This window comes from Simochromis diagramma, unplaced genomic scaffold (assembly GCF_900408965.1).
Source record: "Simochromis diagramma unplaced genomic scaffold, fSimDia1.1 OVJJ01000323.1, whole genome shotgun sequence".
NCBI lineage: Eukaryota > Metazoa > Chordata > Actinopteri > Cichliformes > Cichlidae > Simochromis > Simochromis diagramma.
In genome coordinates this window covers 853,951-874,666 of record NW_024386770.1, presented here as the reverse complement: position 1 = coordinate 874,666, position 20,716 = coordinate 853,951, and the positions used below count along the sequence as shown (strand labels likewise).

The following is a 20,716-nucleotide window of genomic DNA, read 5'->3' as shown; positions in this document are numbered from 1 at the left end:
GACATCACATTTTGGGTTGTCTAGACCAAAATACTAAATCTTCCTCTACAAGGGCCTGATATCCACTTACGAGGACATTATACAGCTACTGTTCTATCGAAATTTAAAATGAATGGTTCATATGTGGACCTCGTTTTTATCAGAAACAAATATCAGGTAAAGAAAATCTGGTAATCTGGTTCTTTGTTTTTACATTCATCAGGTCCCAGTCAATCCAAAAAGCAAAGAGAAATTAAAAGTGCATGCCATGAAAGAGTTCGGGTCTTAGGAGGTTAAGTGTACACTTTCCAACGATAATAAATCTGACAACAAGTTGCAATCAGACAAAATCAGAACATTTAATCAGAAAACATGCATTAAAGAAAGACTGGCTTTGATTTTCAGGCTGAAGTAGATGCCTTCATATGGATGCATTACAGCTGTGTAAGGATTTGTATTAAAAATATGATTTTAATGATTTATATGCTCCCGAGTAGCTTCATCTGTGTTATTCTAGTGATAATATCGCTAAGATTTAATTTAAAGTCTTCAAAATCATAAGAAGTAAAGAACCAAATATTTTTAGCCAAAATACATAAAGTACCATAGTACTGAAATATTTAAACTGCATAAACTGTCAGCCATGAAGTACCTTGATACATTTAAGTTTCATATAATGACTGGTCCTCTCCATGCTCTCAGCTGCTTCTCAGGAGGCAGATTTGACTTTTTATTCCAATGGATACGTTCCCAACACCAGGTGATGTAGTCACAGGAATCCCTGAGCTTCCAGGACTGATGATGATTATGAATATTCTGCTCAAACCAGAAGATAAACCAAAAAAATAATTTGCAAGAAACACAGAAAGAAAGAATAACTGACATCATATAATCAGAAATGTCCTCTACGTTAAATGACAGATTTAAGGAATCATATTAAAAATATTAAATATTTTTAATATGATTTTTAATAATCAATTAAAAACTCTCAATTTACCGGTCGATCTACGTCCCTACCCTCACCTATGGCCACGAGCTGTGGGTAGTGACCGAAAGAACGAGATCGCGGATACAAGCGGCAAAAATGATCTTCCTTCGAAGGGTGGCTGGCCTCTCCCTTAGAGATAGGGTGAGAAGTTCGGCCATCTGGGAGGGGCTCAGAGTAGAGCCGCTGCTGCTCCACATCGAAAGGAGCCAGCTAAGGTGGTTCGGGCATCTGACAAGGATGCCCCCTGGGCGCCTCCTGGGTGAGGTGTTCCAGGCATGTCCCACCGGGAGGAGGCCCCGGGGCAGACCCAGGACACGCTGGAGAGATTATATCTCTCGGCTGGCCTGGGAACGCCTTGGTGTTCCCCCGGACAAGCTGGGGGAGGTGGCTGGGGAGAGGGAGGTCTGGGTCTCTTTGCTTAGGCTGCTGCCCCCGCGACCCGGCCTCGGATAAAGCGGATGAAGATGGATGGATGGATATTAAAAATATTCAGTTAAAAAACAACTTTTGTAAAAATAGATGAATCATGTGGCTGCAGCCCAGCCTGAACAGTGGACGCCATCTTTGCTTCTATCTGATGGATTTCATTTTCATGATCTTGTTTTCTTTGATTGCCAAATCTGCTGAGAAAGGACATTTTATCTAGCAGCCTGTCCTCAAAGCCGTCCCCCAGGCTGACACCCAACGCTCCTGCCAGCAGGGACGAAGCCACCTCAAACTGCTGCACCTTATTTGTATGGCTGAGCTCCGCCTCCAGCTCAGTCTGCGTCGCGCTGGCTCTTATGATCCCGATAATCTTGATGGTGACGCTCTGGACTGCAGCACTCTGAACCTGCACACAAATATCAGGACAGGCTGAGAATCTCATAAACAGCTAAAAAGCTAAACAGGTCGACAGGTAGCCCGACATTTAGAACCACAGAGAGCTCACGAGGCATGACTGGTTCAGAAAAACCTCAAACTGTGATAAAGACCAGGACCAGATTCTTCCTGAGTGCTGCTTTTAAGTAAATGACAGAGAAATATGACTGGCTGCCTTCAGCAAGTCTCTAATGACCTGCTGGTTAGGAGAAAATAAACTTTCAGAATAAGAGCGTGGGGGGTTAAGCAGTGTTATACAGAGCTGAGAGAGTTATCAAAGATACCTGTGTTACTGCAGTCTGTGTGTCATACGCTGCCCAGATTAAAATCAGCAGCTACCTTTTGGATTTTGGTAGAATCTGTTGAGTTCAGCAGTACTGAATCCCAGAAGTGATTTGGTCTTTACTTTGGTCACCCTGGCAATGTCTCCACATGATCTCCAAAAGTTGATTCTGTTCATCTGGACGTAGCGTTTTGTGGGAGAAACGTTTCGTCATCATCAGGTGATGTCTTCAGTCTCAGCTGACTGCAGGTTTCAATCTTATAAACAGTACATTTGCATAATGACTGAAACCAGCCCACTGAAGCAACAATGGGCTGGGAGGTCAGTTCCTTAATCTTAATTATGCAAATTCTCATGACCATTGATCAACAACCACTGATCAATAACCATGAGTCCCATTCACAGAGAGTTGGGGAATGGCTGCAATCACAGCATTGTAAGATGGTGACAGATGTACCCTTAGGCCCCTCCTCCATTCAGAGATGGTCTTTCCCTTTTCACGTAAACGACCTCCTTGACTCCGCCCTCAAACCAGCGTTCCTCCCTGTCCAGGATGTTACATCCTCATCATTGAAAGAGTGTCCACTGTCCTGTAGGTGTGAATAGACTGCAGAGTCCTGGCCTGACGAGGTGGCTCTTCTGTGTTGTGCCATCCTCTTAGCCAGAGGTTGTTTGTTTCCCCCGATGTATAAATCCTGCCAATCCTCCTGCACTTAACAGCGTACACTATGTTACTCTGTTTGTGTCGGGGACCCGATCCTTGGGGTGGACCAGTTTTTGGCGCAGCCTGTTTTGGGGTTTAAAAGCCACAGAGACCTGGTGTTTAGAGAAAATGCGTCTCAGCTGCTCCGATACTCCTGACACGTACGGGTTCACTACAGGTTTTCTCTTAGGCAGCGGTTGTCCTTCTCTCCTGGATCGGCTGGAGCTTTCTTTTGGCGCCTTCCCGCCTTTGACAAAAGTCCAGCTGGGATAACCACATTTACTCAGGGCCTTCTTGATGTTCCTCTGCCTCCCTGGCCGCTGTGTCAGTGGGGATGGTGTTCGCCCTGTGTTGTAGCGTCCTGATGACGCCCAGTTTGTGGATGAAGAGTGTCAAACCTTAGATACTGATCTGTTTGTGTAGGTTTACGGTACACGTCAGCTTTTAGATGTCCCCCATTACTGATGGAAATCTCACAGTCTAAGAAGGCTAACCTGCCACTTTTCATATCCTCCCTGGTGAATTTGATGTGTCGGTCCACCGAGTTAATGTGACCCGTGAATTGTGGCACGTCCTGAGATTTGATTTTCATCCAGGTGTCATCCACATATCTGAACCAATGGCTTGGTGGTGTTCCAGGGTAGGATAGCAAAGCCTTCTTTTCCACTTCTTCCATGTACAAATTTGGCCACGATGGGTGAAACTGGGGAGCCCACGGCACACCCATGTTTCTGCCTGCCTGTAGTACTGACCCTTGTATGTGAAGTAGGTGGAATGAAGACACAGCTCCAAAAGCAAACACACCTAGTCGATGCTGAGAGCGGTCCTGTTGCTGAGCTTGGGGTCATCCTGTAATCTCTTACGGACTACCTCCAACGCTTCCGTGACTGGGATGCACGTGAAGAGAGATGTAACGTTGTACGAGACCATGGTTTCATCTCCCTCCATAATGACATTTCTCACCTTTTCAACAAAATCCAAAGACCATCTCTCGATCGAGGAGGGGCCTAAGGGTACACCTGTCACCATCTTACAATGCTGTGATTGCAGCCATTCCCCAACTCTCTGTGAATGGGACTCATGGTTATTGATCTGTGGTCTTTGATCAGTAGGTTTTGGTCAGTGGTTGTTGATCAATGGTCATGAGAATTTGCATAATTAAGATTAAGGAACTGACCTCCCAGCCCATTGTTCCTTCAGTGGGCTGGTTTCAGTCATTATGCAAATGTCCTGTTTATAAGAAACCTGCAGTCAGCTGAGACTGAAGACGTCACCTGATGATGACGAAACGTTTCTCCCACAAAACGCTACGTCCAGATGAACAGAATCAACTTTTGGAGATCATGTGGAGACATTGCCGGGGTGGTCAATGTAAAGACGAGTCACTACTATGATTCAGTATCGCTGAACTCAACAGATTTCACCAGAATTTTTAAGGTAATTTCTGATGCTGGCTTCAGTTTGAAATGTGTTTAATATTTGGTATTGATTCAAAGCAGAGACTGTCAGCTTTGACCTCCTACTGCAACATTTCCTCACTGTTGTTGAGTCTCTGCTCTCTAGTTAATCCAGCCGTACCTGTTCTAAGTGTCCCCACCAGGTGGTTCACTGTGAGGGTCTCCCTGTGGTCCGACAGACTCATCTCCACCATCTTGGACTCCAGCTGGTGACATCAGTCTTTGCTCTGCTCTGTGAGCTGGAGGGTGACTCCAGAACACGTTCATGTGCTGTTACCTGAGCAGAACCAGGACTGTCTGCTGCAGGACAAGATGGTGGATTTGGAGTTCTTCTGCAGGATGAGACTCACTATGAAATCATCATTGCTCACTTTTTTAAATAACAAGTTCTTCAGTTTTATTGGTTCAACATGTCCTGATCTCTACGGTCAATCTGGTGTTTTGCAGGTTCAAAGTGCCACAGTCGAGAACGTCACAATCGAGATCATTGGGATCAAAGACACCAAGAAGACTGAAACAGAGGTGGGTGCACAGATCGGCAGCGGAGAGGTGCAGTCCTTTGTGGTGACTTCATCCCTGCTGGCAAAAGCGTTTGGTGTCAGACTGGAGGGCGACTTTGAGGACAGACTGCTGGAGAAAATGCCGTTCTCAGCAGGTGTAGAAATAAAGGGAAACAAGATCATGAAGATTAAAGCGAAGGAGAAGTAAAGATGAGTTCCAGTGTTCAGGCTGCGGCTGCAGAGAGTCTGAACTGGATTCATGACATTTGAAAAACTTGAGTAGATTTTGAGTTTCAATAAAAAATGTAAATCTCTCTTGAATCAGTTTTATATTCGAAATCATGAAATGTGTGCTGTTTCTTTCTTCTTTCCTAACTGGTTATTCTGATTTTTCTTGTCATCTTTTTTCCTGTGTGTAAGAACTGTACGTTTATATTCATGTTGTCAGTGCTGTAATGCAGTAGAGTCTCATAATTAATCATAACTAATGGCTCTGATGTTGAGGATGATGGAATGTTTATGTTGGAATAAAGGCTCTGATTTAACTGTTTGTTCTGTAAATCTGTTTACAAAATCCTCCTGTGTCTGATTTCCTGTCACAGGAAAAGCAACAATCAGCAGTAAAGTGACACAGATCCTCGTGCAGACAGAAAGCAGGGCGAGCACTCGTGGGGCTCAGAGGCAGTGAGCTCAGCTCTGTTGTGTGACTCTTTCCCAGCTCTCTGCTTCCATGGAGTCTCCTCATGGTGCTGGCCCACCGTGGCTTTTCCACCATGAAATATCATTACCATCCTTTATCTCAGTCTCGCTGTGTGTTAAGCTTCCTCCTTTAGTTGTTTTGAGATTAGTCAGGAAGTAAACACTAAAAAAGACAATATTCAAAATACAAACATGCAGTTATAACGTAAACTGTGGGACAAACAGTAAAGGAGCAAAACTAGAGGAGAGTGAAGCCGTCAAAGAAATATTCAACCTACAGGGTGGGCCACTTATATGGATACAGCGTAATAACATGGGAATGGTTGGTGATACTAAAGTCCTGTTTGTGGCACATTAGTATATGTGAGGGGGCAAACTCCTCAAGGTGGGTGGTGACCATGGTGGCCATTTAGAAGTCGGCCATCTTGGATACAACTTTTGTTTTTTCAATAGGAAGAGGGCCATGTGACACATCAAACTTATTGGTAATGTCACAAGAAAAACAATGGTGTGCTTGGTTTCAACGTAACTTTATTCTTTCATGAGTTATTTACAAGTTTCTGACCACTTATAAAATGTGTTCAATGTGCTGCCCATTGTGTTGGATTGTCAATACAACCCTCTTCTCCCACTCTTCACACACTGATAGCAACACCGCAGGAGAAATGCCAGCACAGGCATCCAGTATCCGTAGTTTCAGGTGCTGCGCATCTCGTATCTTCACACCATAGACAATTGCCTTCAGATGACCCCAAAGATAAAAGTCTAAGGGGGTCCGATCGGGAGACCTTGGGGGCCATTCAACTGGCCCACGACGACCAATCCACTTTCCAGGAAACTGTTTATCTAGTGATGCTCGAACCTGGCACCCGTAATGTGGTGGTGCACCATCCAGCTGGAAAAACTCAGGGAACGTGCCAGCTTCAGTGCATAAAGAGGGAAACACATCATCATGTAGCAATTTCAAATATCCAGTGGCCTTGAGGTTTCCATTGATGAAGAATGGACCCACTATCGTTGTGCCCCATATACCACACCAAACCATCACTTTTGTTGTTCCAACAGTCTTGGAGGGATCCATCCAGTGTGGGTTAGTGTCAGACCAATAGCGGTGGTTTTGTTTGTTAACTTCACCGTTCACATAAAAGTTTGCCTCATCACTGAACAAAATCTTCTGCGTGAACTGAGGGTCCTGTTCCAATTTTTGTTTTGCCCATTCTGCAAATTCTGTGCTGATCTGGGTCATCCTCGCTGAGATGCTGCAGTAGCTGGAGTTTGTAAGGGTGCCATTTGTGAGTAGCTAATATCCACCGACTAATGCCACTCTCCAGTGACATGCGGCGAGTGCTACGCTGTGGGCTCTGCTTGCTGCCTTTTATTGGAAAAAACAGTTACAATAGTTTGCACAAGCACCTCCCCTCGTAAAACCCCCCTTGGTTACAAAGACAAGGTACTGTGTGTGTGTGTGTGTGTGTGTGTGTGTGTGTGTGTGTGTGTGTGTGTGTGTGTGTGTGTGTGTGTGTGTGTGTGTAAAAGCATGTGCAAGAACTTGTATGTGTGTGTATGTGAGAATGTGTGTTTCATGGGGGTGCGTTTGTGTGACCTCCTGATCACAACTGTTTCTAACAACATCCTTGGTCATAAAGGGGGTAATCTCCCCCACACCCAATATATGGTTCAATTCCTGTATTGGTTCACCATACACAACACAGTGAAACCATAAAAAGGGCAGGAAGCTTACCAAATATCAAACAAACCTTCACAAGGGATGTGCCTGTGATAAAATACTACAGCCTCCCCCCAGAACCTCGAGAGGCTGGGGAGGGGGACAAAGGAATGCCTTGATCACAGAGTTTGTGACCCACACCTGTTTTCACAGAGTTCTTTCAATCAGCCAGGGTTTCGGGTTTTTTCACACCTTGGCTCATGTGATTAGGTAGAGGATCATCAGGGGGTCCTTTTGTCCCTCTTTGGGGGGAAACTCCTTCTGGGTTTAAATCTGGGACTCTCCACCATTTGACCTTAGAACTGAAGAAGCTTCTCGGATGAGAGGTGAAACGTCTTCAAGTAACTTAAAGAAGTCCAGACGCTTTTCTTTCCAAGCTCCTTAGACTACGATGACCTGGATGACTGAGAACCTTCACAGACATTTTCTTGTGCCCACATTTTGGCAAATCCAACACTGAACCAGTTTCACGAAACTTAGCAAGCAGTTTGCTAACTGTAGCATGGGACGTAGGGTGTCTTGCATTGAAATCTGCTGCAATGACCCGGTTACTGCGTTCAACACGATTTCGATCCAATCTTCACGTGTTAACCTTCAACATGTCAATGGCTGTGAACAAAGAGAAACTTGTAAATAACTCATGAAAGAATAAAGTTACGTTGAAACCAAGCACACCATTGTTGTTCTTGTGACATTACCAATAAGTTTGATGTGTCACATGGCCCTCTTCCTATTGAAAAAACAAAAGTTGTATCCAAGATGGCTGACTTCTAAATGGCCACCATGGTCACCACCCATCTTGAGGAGTTTGCCCCCTCACATATACTAATGTGCCACAAACAGGACTTTAATATCACCAACCATTCCCATGTTATTACGCTGTATCCATATAAATGGCCCACCCTGTACATCAATGACAGCTGGTGCAAAAACACAACTGTAGAAAGCTCCGGATTTGGAATATTTGACTGTGAAGTGCAGACCCGTCTACACACCCCGTGAGTTTACTGTTGTTATGGTAACAGCCATGACAACAGACTGTCAGACCGTGTACAGAGAGTTAAAGTGGGGCCTCATCTTTCCTCAGCCCTCAGGCTTTAACATCGGCTCTCCACAAGACTGTGTACTGAGTCCCCGACTGTACACTCTGTACACACATGTACAATTTTGCAGATGATACCACTGTGATGGGGCTCATCTCTGGGGGAGATGAGACGGCGTACAGAGCCGAGGTTCAGAGGCTGTCAGATTTGTGTGCAAACAACAACCTGGACTTCAATACCACCAAGACAAAAGAACTTCAGAAGGAGGAAGTCTGAGCTGCAGCCCAGAGTGTGTGGAAAGGGTGTGGAAAGGGTGTCCAGTTCCATGTCCCTGGGTGTGTACATAGACACAGACCTCCAACAGAGCTCAAACACCTCTGTGGTTTTGGGGGTGTCCCACATTGTGCAGTTTCTAATTTCATTGTACTGGGTATGACTGTAAAATGACAAAAAAAGAGTTATCTCTTATTTATGAATATTTTTTATTTTTTATTTCTATTTATTCTATTTATCCCCTTCGTATATTTTATTTTTATTTATATTTGTCTCTGTATTTATATATATGTGTGTGTGTATATATATATATATAACATTCTGTAACTGTAACTTCTGTCGGTGCTGTGCTTTTGGAAACCGAATTTCCCAGAGGAACCCACCCGAGGGATTAATAAAGTTCTATCTTATCTTATCTTATAACTCTGCTTCATCTCTGCTTACATATTTGTGTTACTTTAAGAAGAGACAGGAAGTGTGCTGTACAGCCGTTGTGGGCCAAACCATTCTGTATGAGGATGGGGACTGTGACTCTGAAACTGCCTGTTAAGAGGATTAAAATGTATTTCTGAACAAACAGGGATGCTGTAATCTGTGTGTGTGTGTGTGTGTGTATCTGTTATGATCAGTGTGTATTTGACAAGCAAACTATATAAAAGGTAAGTTGGTATGTTCGACCTGCGCGCTGACATCACACAGACGTCGAGTAGTGAAATATGACACTGAGCAGCTTTCCCGCCTTCCTCAAACAGTTTGCTGCTCTGAAACTCGTAAACTAAGCTGCGGCTGAAAACCAGCAGGAGTGAGTATTATTTAAATGCTTTTCCTTGAAAGGTGTTACAAAAGAAATGTTTTATAGTCAAGAATTTTACATTTATAAACTATTGTTGATCTTGTGGTTTGAACAAAGAAATGTGAGAGCAGATTGTCGCCTGTTATGGGTTCTGTTTCCTGGCAGTGCGTGTCATTGGCACAGCAGCTCTGTCCTCGGGCAGCATCTCCTCCCATCAGGAAGTTTGCTTCAGGGAAGCTTTTTTTTCTGCAGACGATGAATAAAGCACCTCTGCAAAAGCCTGTATACAGTGTGTGTCGTATGTACCTGCTCCTTAGTGCAAGGAGGAACAGGATGAGCAGTGCCGGAGCTACAAAATGACCTGCAGCAGGTCAGTGGTGTGACAGACGGGGTCCTCGGGTCCTCCTGGTGAACAACACCTGCCCTCATGGAGAATAGAAAGGCTCAGTGCAAAGGAAACACTGACTATAGAGCCTCTGTGTAAATGTTGTTGTTCGTGATTCTGATCTGCTGCCGAGTCGATTTCCCACAGCTGGAAACAGAACACACAGATCACTCTGTGTTTACATGACAGCTCTCAGAGGGCGGGGCCTTTAAACTGCGTTTCAATAAGTGTTAAAACAAGGCTGAAAGTAGAAATGAAACTTCTCAGATGAATGTGAGGTGCAGTGAAAACTGCACAGTGTGCTTTCACCTCTCAGTGTGTTGGGTTCATGGAGCTGGTGTAACAGAGCGTTTCTGTCCGTGTGTCAGATGTCAACGATTTCAGAGGAAGAGTGGAAAACAGCTCTGACCGAGATCCTCGAAGAGCTCGATGGGTCACAGTACAAGAAGATGATGCTTTTTCTGTCGGGTATCCCCAAACATGTAAGGACGGACAAGCCCAGAGAAGAGATGCCCCAAGTAATCATCGAGCAGTACGGAGTGGAAACATCTGTCCATGAAATCAATAAAATAATGGATCGGATACCTCGGAGGGACCCAACAGTTCAGGACCGACTGCGCCCCTTTGTGGAAAGACTGAAGAAGAAACAGGAGAATGAAAGAAGAGGTGAGTTCATCCTGTGACCTGATGTTTATGTGAAGTTTCTACAGATGGTCTGTGAGCAACAGCAGAAGCTTTAAAGGTCAGTGCAAGTGATAGTAAAGAGGTTTTTACAGATGTTTGATGTTTAGGTCTTTTTTTCTTTCTTCGTGTTAAAATGAGAATCTAAGATTTTAATTATTCATGTTTATTCATTTTATTGTAATTCCACATTTCTTGAAAGGTCGAAAAATGTTTTATGAAAGTGCCAGATACACATCACATGTTCCCAGATTAAACCAGGGACCACTGGGAGGGTTTCATGCTTACTTTGTGGAGAAAACTGGTAAAGTGTCTCCAGACTCACAGCTCTCATCATGTTGCTGAAGACTGACCTGCAGATAACAGTGAGACTGGCAGCAGGTTACAAATATAGAGTCATCAGTTCCAATCTGAGGAAGCAACAAGAAAGTAGAATTCCACAAACCAGGAGCAGATTTTAGAATTTAAGGAAGATGAAGCTGAGAAGGAGTGAGCACATGCAGACTACACACACCTGTAAGAGGGATAATAAAGCACTGGTGAACTCAGTCATAAAGAACAGCAAATGTAGGGAAAGGTTTTCCTTTCAAAAATATTGAACTTTGATTATAATGAAAATGACACTAAATATACTTTGACTTGCTCTGAAATCAGATATGCTAAGAAATGACTGGTACAACATTTACTCAGCTGACAAACCATTAAATTAGATTCTGCAGGCAGCACGTAAGACCAGGATGTAAAACCTCACATTTGCTGGAGTTCCTTCAGGTAGAGCAGGAGTGGGCAGAACAAACAAATGAGAAAACTTGAGTCTGTTTACCTGTGGGGTTTTTGTTGTTGTTGTTGCTATAGTTACAGTGGATGAGAGCAGTTGATTTGTTTAACAACCAAATTTTTTTTTTCAGATGCAGGACCATCAACAGGAGCAACTGGTGTCAGAGCTCTGGCTGATGGTAGGCACACAGCTGTCCTCAGTAAATGTGTTTGATTAGAAACAGAAACGTGTCACAGCGTTTGTCACGTTCATGAAGTTCAAACTGCAGACACCAATGAGACGGTGATCAGGCACAAATGAATCACTGGTCAATCACAGACAGTAATGACGATGGAAAAAGGAACAAAGGATAAAATCAGTAAAACGCAGGCAGGCCACTCGTATAATAATCCTCTGGTCTCATTACCAGACAACCCAAACAATGACATCAATATTTCTGGATTTTTCTTTAACAAACTTCAGTGATTTATGTTTTTAAATAAAAATGTATTCTTGCATTTTGATATAAAAGCAATGAAGCAAGACTCCAATCAGTCGCTGTCATTTTCCCCTCAGGACAAGAACACTTTGTGGATGAACACCGAGTCGAGCTGATCCAGAGAGTGAGCAACATCGAACCGATTCTGGATGAGCTAAAAGGAAAAATCATCCAACAAGAAGCTTATGATAAAATCAGAGCTCAGCAGACCTCTCAGGAGAAGATGAGGGCGATCTACAACGGCCCTCTGAAAGCTGGCGATGCCGCCAAAGAAGCCTTCTACCAAAGCCTCAAGAAACATGAGCCGATGCTCATCGAGGACCTCAGCTGAAAGAACTTTGTGTTTTTAACATTTTATATTTGTGCATCTATTGTACATCTGTGGCACCTTATGTTGGGCTTCAATAAATTAAAATTTGTGTGGTAAATCACACACCAGCATGTCAGCGCTTACCTTTCTTTGGTCACAGAAAACAAGTTTCATCCAATAAACACAAACGTCTACTCAACCAGGAAGTTACCAGACAGTTTTCAGTAAAATCATAATTCACGTCGGCAGTAATGACACCCGGTTACGCCAATCGGAGGTCACTAAAATCAATATTGAATCGGTGTGCAACTTTGTAGTTTTCTCTGGTCCCCTCCCCAATCAGACCAGGGGTGACATGTTTAGCCGCATGTTCCACTAATTACAGTAATACTTAGGCTGCGTTCACACTGCAGGCGAAAGCGCATCAAATACGATTTTTCTGACCCTGTGCGACCCATCTATCCCATCATGGTGTGACAGGGTGAACGGCACAAATCCGATATTTTCAAATCCGATCTGGGTCACTTTCATATGTGGTACTGAATCGATACATATCTGATGTTTTAGAAAGCGACTGCTGTTTGACGGTCAAGTCGCATTAAATTCGTCTTTTACGTCACCGACACAAGACAGGCGCCAATTATCAGCGCCGGAGGAGACATGGCGAACGCTTCCTGTCCATCCGGTGAAACTGTTGGGAAGACAACGTGAACATTTCATTTGTTCTGTATAATCTGCAGATTCTGACAGAAATCTGCAGCTATCCTTTGAAGCAGCGCTGCTCTGAAACAGCAATAAGGGTCATTATTAGGTTATTTACATTAATATGTAAATAACAAAATAACTTAAAGCAAAAATCGTGAAACGTGAAGTCCGAAGTCTTTGTATTAAAGCCATCAGTCAAACATACTGTTGCTCTGGGTCTAAACAGAGCGCGTCGTGTGTGACGTCTTCTTTTGCGCATGCGGGCTTTGAGCGTTCACACTAGAGCGCGTTTGCTGTCGCATTTTATTTGTAGTGTGAACGAGCAGACAAAACAATCGGATTTGATCAAAAAATCGGAATTGAGCATCAAGACCTGCAGAGTGAACGTAGCCTAAGTGTCGAATTATTATTCATTGAAAACCATCTATTGACATATTCAACCTTTAAAATCTCTGTTCAGCTTTTTAAAGTGTAATTTTCAGGGAAGAAGAGGAAAAGGTGATTCAAAATCAGCCGACGGAGCCTGAAGTCGGTACGTAAAAACACCTAAAGGGGTCACAGTAGGTCCGCTGTGGTTTTAGACACTTTCAGTGTGCGTTGGAGCTTTCGTGAGATAAGAAGTCTACCATTACCTCCTGTCATGAGCTCTGGGCCGGGGCCAGTGAACTCCTCCTCAGGCTCGCCTCTTGGGGAGTAAATTACATTTAAACAGCAGAAACTCATTTGACCTTTGAAAGTTTTACCTCAAAACAAAAGTAACACAGTTTCTTCTTTTAAAGGACGGTGGAAAAGCTTCCAGCCTGACAAGGTAAGAGTGAAATCACATTCATCCAGACAGACACATCTGTTAGAGCAAAGAAGTGGAATATCCTCCATGGCCCAGTCACTCACTGATCTTAACCCGAGTTTAGTCTTCACTTGTTGAAGAAAGGCCACTAAACAAACAGCAGCTGAGAGCTGCTGCAGAAACACCCTGGCAGAGCGAAAGGAGGAAACCCAGCATACGAAGAAGAGTTCAAGACTTCAGGCTGTCATCACCAACAAAGGGTTTTCCACCAAGTATTAGAAATGAACATTTTATTTTTACTTATTTGTCGATGACTTTTGCGCTTGTATGACGTGATTGTAATTGTGATTGTATGATGGAGGCAAAGGGGTTTAATTTAATTTTTTTTTAAAACACCAGAAACAGAAAAAACTCTACTGAATATTCAACAAGCCAAAGAGAACAGGAGCAGGAAACACAGCTTTAATGTGGTGTGATGATAAAGAAAGGGTTCAGACACAAAACCTCAAGAACACCAAACAGACCTGTAACCCATGTTTGGAAGCAAAATCAAAACCTGGTCAAAAAGTACAACCAGCAAAAAAAAGGCCTCGTTAGTTTATTACTGACATTCAAACTGTCTACTGAACTGCTTTTAAAGGAACAGTACAGTTAGCAAAAGAAAGGATTAAGTCTGGAAGAAAATCATCTAACATTAAAGGTAACACCGTTTATCATTCACCATTTAACGGGAAGTCATTATCAGTCAGGCAGAACAATGACGACTGTATTTGGTATGCAAAATTTAAAAAATGTATGTACAGAAGCAAAAAAGTGAAGAGAGATTCCATTTTCGCCTTTTTGTCTCAATGATTTTTGGTAATTACAAACAAAAAGTAGAAAAGCTCTTTCATGTGTAATGTTAGTGATTACTTCTTCATCCACAGCACATAACTATGCATGTAAGATAGGGAAACAAATAATGTTTTTATCTTATCATCTAAAATGCCTCAAATGTTACACAGAGTTTAAGAATACTTACAGTAACAAATGTATTCGTAGTAGTAATAGTATTATTATTATTATTTACAGTACTGTGCAAATGTTTTAGGCAGGTGTGAAAAAATTCTGTAAACAAAGAAAGCTTTCAGAAATATAAATGATTGTTTTTTGGCCCCAAATATATTCTGCAGAAGGACATTGACCCCAGACACACAGCCAAAGTCATGAAGAACTATCTGCAGTGTAAAGAAGTCCTGGAAGTGATGGTCCAGCCCCCACAGACCCCTGATGTCAACATCATCGAGTGTGTCTGGGATTACATGAAGAGACAGAAGGATGTGAGGACGCCGACATCCACAGAAGATCTGTGCTTAGTTCTCCAAGATATTTGAACTACCTACCAGCCGAGTCCTTCAAAAACTGTGTGCAAGTAAATAATTGGTAAATGGCCTGTATTTGTATAGCGCTTTTACTGGTCCCGCCTAGGGACCCCAAAGCACTTTACACTACATTCAGTCATCCATCCATTCACACACACATTGGTGGAGGCAGCTACAGTTGTAGACACAGCTGGGGCAGACTGACAGAAGCCATATCGCGCCATCGGCCCTTCTGGCCAACACCAGTAGGTGAAGTGTCTTGCCCAAGGACACAACGACCGAGACTCTCCGAGCCGGGGCTTGAACCGGCAACCTTCCGATTACCAGGCGAACTCCCAACTCTTAAGTATACTTAGAAGAAGGCAAAGGGTGGTCACCACAAATATGGATTTGATTTAGATTTCTCTTTTGCTCATTCACTGCATTTTGTTGATTGTGGAAATTAATGACTAACTCCTCCATTTCTGAAAGCAGTCTTTGTGTACAGCAATTTTTCTCACATGCCTTGAACTTTTGCACAGTACTGTATATAATATAGAAGAACCATACCTGAGGGTAACTGTCCAAATGTGTTACCTCCACAAGAACAACATACCATATTACCATGTTTGTGCCTGTTCTTGGTGCTCCTCTTTGTTCAACCACTGAAGAACTCCAAGCACCTAACTTGTTGGAGGCAGAAGCTAAAAAAAGATGCAGTCACTTAAAAAGTTTTTAAAAATTCTGAAAAAGTTCCTTGAGTCTGAAAGTGCCTCTGATCCATCAGTTATTGGAACACTGGGAAAATCTGCAACTTCCAGAAGTGCTACACAAAGTGCCTGAAACTACTAACTCAACAACAACCACAGACCGACAATCTGAACAGAGGAAATAATGCTGAAAACCCAACAGACCAGGAAACGCTGCGAGGTTCATCTCACATTACTTCTTACTACTTAGCCTTTTTCCTGTTTTGCGCTATAATTTTGTCTTTCAAAATAAAAGGCTGAACTTCAAAACAAAACATTCAAAAAACGTGAGAATACTACTGAAATATATGTGTCCATTTAATGGTCATTTACACCATGAGCTTAGAAAAACAGAGTGAGACAGGTAAAATTAAATAATCATAAAAATACATTTTTAAACCTTTTTAATGGCCGTAATTTTCTTTCCTTGCATTGTAGCCTCTGCTGAGATCGGCATTGCCTCGCAGATTCTGGCTTCAATGCCTTCATCCATTTTGTAGCCAAGTGCCTCTGCCAGGAGACGAGTCCTCACAAAACACTCCTTCAGCTCCGTTTTTACATCCACCACCAGGTGAGTGTTGCTTTTATTGAAGGATGTGACTGCTTTGATTTTAACTCTCCCAGTGTGGACAGGTGCACTCTGATCCTCCACAGCTGCCTTGGGAGTTTTGGTGGCTCCATTCAAATTCAGGGATGAATCACTGTTCGCTGGCTCCTCCAGTTTAGCCTCTGATGGTTCTGAACAATCAGACTGAAAAAGAGCACAAGGTTACCCAAAAACTCCAAATTACAGAGCCCCCTAATGGTCATGTGGTACTAATCTTTACTCCTTGTTTGTAAAACCAATCCTTAAATTTAATGTATTAAAATGTTAGCTCCTCCTTTTAAACACACTCTCTGGTTTCTTCCCTTCACTAATCCGTTCCTTTGGTTTATTAATCTATAATCTTGATTTACTAATATGTCCCCTCAGTTTATTTCCATTATTTTTAAGCCATTCCCTTGTACTTTACCAAGCATTCGAATAACAACTGACTTGTTAAAAAAGGAAGAAAATCAAAAACTTTTGCACTCTGCAGCCTGGAAACAGCAGCTACCTCGGGAGCGTTCGTGGTTTCAGCTGACTTCATAGATAAATCGTTGTTCTGCGTCTTCTTCTTTTTGGGCTTCATTGTGCTGACAGGATCAGTCTGTGGAGACCAAATTAAAACAGGAAATCATTTACAGTGTAATTAACCACAAAGTAATTGTGATGCAATGCAGGGGCCATATGGTAAAACCAAATATAATTATTTATTTAATAAATATTATTGATAATTTTTAAAAGAAATATTATATATTAATATGTAAAAATATTAATAGATATATGAATACATTTTGACCTCTAATTGAGTTTCTCTATTACATCCTGTCAGTTATGGATGTTAACTGTGAGAGTGTAAACTGCCATTTGATAAACTTTTTGTTTGGTGAATTAATCTGTTAGTTTACTAATCTGTTCCCTTTTTTAGTTCCCCCAGTTTATTAATCAGTTTCCTTAATTAATTAATTAATTTGTCAACTCAGTATATTATACACCTTTCATTAATTGAGTTTAATGTCCGGTTCCCTTGATGGATTAATGTCCCTCTATTAATCACTTCCCTGGGTTTATTAATTTGTTAACTCAGTACTATTCGGTTTCTTTGTTTATCAATTAGTTCTGTTGTTGGTTCACTGACCTTGATTTATTAATTAGTTCCCTAAATTCATGACTAAGTTCCCTCGAATAATTCATCTGTTAACATAACTATAGTAATCGGTTCTCCAAGTTTATTGATATGTTTAGGGGCGACCGTGGCTCAGGGGGTTGGGAAGCGTATCTGTAACCGGAAGGTTGCCGGTTCAATCCCCGGGCTCTCTGTCCTGGTCGTTGTGTCCTTGGGCAAGACATTTTACCCTACTGGTGTTGGGCCGATGGTGCGATATGGCAGCCTCGCCTCTGTCAGTCTGCCCCAGGGCAGCTGTGGCTACAACTGTAGCTTGCCTCCACCAGTGTGTGAATGTGAGAGTGAATGAATAGTGGCATTGTAAAGCGCTTTGGTGCCTTGAAAAGCGCTATATAAATCCAATCCATTATTATTCCTTTAGTTTTTTAGTTATCTTTAATTTATTAATTTACCTCAGTTTATCAATAGGTTCTCTTAAATCAATACTTTGTTAACTCAGTTTATAAATCTATTCCATTCTTTTACTACTTACGTTTATTATTCAGTTCCTTATGTTTACTAATTACTTCCCTCGTTTTATTAATCAGTTCCCACAGTTCTGGTTCCTCAGTTTACTAATCAATTCTATAAAATTATTAAGCTGTTACCTTGATTTGTTAATGTGCTCCCTCAGTTTATTTCCTCTCTTTTATTAAGCTGTTACCTTATATTATACTAAAAAACTGAATAAAAACTGGCTCAAAAACAATTCAAACACATTTACACCCTGCAGTCAGTAAACAGCAGCTACCTCGGGAGTTTCTGTGGTTTCAGTTGATCTCAGGGATGAATCTTTGTTCTCCATCTTCTTCTTTTTGGACTTCATTATGCCGACAGGATCAGTCTGTGGAGACCAAATTCACAACAATCATTAATTAAACACAAACTATTTGTGATGCAGTCACTTAAAAAGTTTTTAAAAATTCTGAAAAAGTTCCTTGAGTCTGAAAGTGCCTCTGATCCATCAGTTATTGGAACACTGGGAAAATCTGCAACTTCCAGAAGTGCTACACAAAGTGCCTGAAACTACTAACTCAACAACAACCACAGACCGACAATCTGAACAGAGGAAATAATGCTGAAAACCCAACAGACCAGGAAACGCTGCGAGGTTCATCTCACATTACTTCTTACTACTTAGCCTTTTTCCTGTTTTGCGCTATAATTTTGTCTTTCAAAATAAAAGGCTGAACTTCAAAACAAAACATTCAAAAAACGTGAGAATACTACTGAAATATATGTGTCCATTTAATGGTCATTTACACCATGAGCTTAGAAAAACAGAGTGAGACAGGTAAAATTAAATAATCATAAAAATACATTTTTAAACCTTTTTAATGGCCGTAATTTTCTTTCCTTGCATTGTAGCCTCTGCTGAGATCGGCATTGCCTCGCGGATTCTGGCTTCAATGCCTTCATCCATTTTGTAGCCAAGTGCCTCTGCCAGGAGACGAGTCCTCACAAAACACTCCTTCAGCTCCGTTTTTACATCCACCACCAGGTGAGTGTTGCTTTTATTGAAGGATGTGACTGCTTTGATTTTAACTCTCCCAGTGTGGACAGGTGCACTCTGATCCTCCACAGCTGCCTTGGGAGTTTTGGTGGCTCCATTCAAATTCAGGGATGAATCACTGTTCGCTGGCTCCTCCAGTTTAGCCTCTGATGGTTCTGAACAATCAGACTGAAAAAGAGCACAAGGTTACCCAAAAACTCCAAATTACAGAGCCCCCTAATGGTCATGTGGTACTAATCTTTACTCCTTGTTTGTAAAACCAATCCTTAAATTTAATGTATTAAAATGTTAGCTCCTCCTTTTAAACACACTCTCTGGTTTCTTCCCTTCACTAATCCGTTCCTTTGGTTTATTAATCTATAATCTTGATTTACTAATATGTCCCCTCAGTTTATTTCCATTATTTTTAAGCCATTCCCTTGTACTTTACCAAGCATTCGAATAACAACTGACTTGTTAAAAAAGGAAGAAAATCAAAAACTTTTGCACTCTGCAGCCTGGAAACAGCAGCTACCTCGGGAGCGTTCGTGGTTTCAGCTGACTTCATAGATAAATCGTTGTTCTGCGTCTTCTTCTTTTTGGGCTTCATTGTGCTGACAGGATCAGTCTGTGGAGACCAAATTAAAACAGGAAATCATTTACAGTGTAATTAACCACAAAGTAATTGTGATGCAATGCAGGGGCCATATGGTAAAACCAAATATAATTATTTATTTAATAAATATTATTGATAATTTTTAAAAGAAATATTATATATTAATATTAGGGGTGCAACGATACACAAAATTCACGGTTCGGTTCGGTTCGATACTTTGGTGTCACGGTTCGATATTTTTTCGATACAAAAAAATGTTCATGTCTTTTTAATTTGTCATTTATTAAAATTATAAATATATATTTTAACTCAAAAGTACAGTTTTTAAATTTAACCCTAACCCTTGTGCGTGTTTTTTATTTTGACAGCGAATACGCACCTGCGGACCACTTATGTGCAGCCCTGGTTATTTAGCTCGTCATATTGCAGCCACAGAAATTCTTTTGTCCATGAAACCATAAAGCTGCACTTTCTTTTTGCCTTATAGTCTGATTTGTCATAACTTCTCCGTTTTGTGGTAAGCTTTTCTTTGGCTGTCACTTCTTCACCCTGACCTGTCTTATTTGGCTCAGCAGAACTAAAATATATATCCTGCTGCTTTTATACACACACTCACATAAGCTCAGCGATTCTCTGCGCGATCAACCTCTCACATGTTTAAGCTGCGGGAGATTTCACTTGTCATGTTTGCATAGTAAGCTAACAATTAATAAGACGATGTCAGAGGAATTGGTGCACAAATTATCATCACTCACAGATCAGTACTGTCGCTCTCTATACACAGTTCGCGCGATTGCAAAGTGAAAGCAAAAAACAAGCGCAAATTCAAACGCGACTTCAATATGTCACATATTGACAGTGGCTCACCGATGCCAATGACATAATTACCCAGCTACATTTCTGAAAGAATGCAAAAGCATTGACATATATTTTTCCTTCCTACAATAGCCCGACAGGCAGGGCAGAGATAGCCCCAGGACGTCGGGCTAGCGATATTGCGAGCCCTGTATCTGATTGAGGAATCACTCATCTTTGGAAAAGAGAGTTTATTACAGAGAAATGTCTCTTTCCAAAATAAAAGCTATACTATCCGCTTCTTCTGGGCTATATTCTCAGCAGCATATTAAACATATCAGGTCTCCATAAGGAGAATCCTGTGCTAACAGCTGTCTAAATGACTCGGCTAAAGTTTGTAGCATGCGTGCTTGTTGTTTTTGTCTTTGCACTAGGATGATGTCGGCGTAAATGTGCAGTCATATTCGTTGTGTTCCCACTAGTGCTTTCAGGTTAATCTCGCTGAAATGACCTTAATGCCACAACACGGCAAATCTCCGTTAACGAG

The 20,716-nt window shown here is 41.8% G+C and overlaps 2 protein-coding genes across 2 annotated transcripts in view; one reads left to right on the top strand and one right to left on the bottom strand.

The window, feature by feature from the left end:
• Window positions 1-9,210: 9,210 nt before the first annotated feature.
• On the top strand, window positions 9,211-12,068 carry LOC120737834 (PYD and CARD domain containing). The gene is made up of 4 exons (XM_040038719.1): window positions 9,211-9,314; window positions 10,059-10,356; window positions 11,280-11,327; window positions 11,705-12,068. Exons 2-4 carry the CDS (start codon window positions 10,059-10,061, stop codon window positions 11,956-11,958), a joined length of 600 nt encoding a protein of 199 aa, XP_039894653.1. The 5' UTR covers window positions 9,211-9,314; the 3' UTR covers window positions 11,959-12,068.
• Window positions 12,069-15,818: 3,750 nt separating this feature from the next.
• Window positions 15,819-20,716, bottom strand: part of LOC120737631 — a 30,117-nt gene continuing 25,219 nt past the window's right edge. The window contains exons 14-18 of the mRNA XM_040038457.1: window positions 19,294-19,386; window positions 18,597-18,947; window positions 18,018-18,110; window positions 16,616-16,708; window positions 15,819-16,269 (exon numbers count right to left, since the gene is read on the bottom strand). Of these exons, the coding sequence (XP_039894391.1) occupies window positions 15,913-16,269; window positions 16,616-16,708; window positions 18,018-18,110; window positions 18,597-18,947; window positions 19,294-19,386 (987 nt within the window). The 3' untranslated portion in view covers window positions 15,819-15,912. The remainder of the gene's footprint in view (window positions 16,270-16,615; window positions 16,709-18,017; window positions 18,111-18,596; window positions 18,948-19,293; window positions 19,387-20,716) is intronic.

Bases quoted from the DNA above. Each gene is read 5' to 3' on its own strand.
- LOC120737834 (XM_040038719.1), top strand. From the start codon at position 10,059: ATGTCAACGATTTCAGAGGAAGAGTGGAAAACAGCTCTGACCGAGATC. The intron at 10,357-11,279 runs GTGAGTTCATCC...TTTTTTTTTCAG, and splicing joins ACAGGAGAATGAAAGAAGAG to ATGCAGGACCATCAACAGGA. The intron at 11,328-11,704 runs GTAGGCACACAG...TTTTCCCCTCAG, and splicing joins TGTCAGAGCTCTGGCTGATG to GACAAGAACACTTTGTGGAT.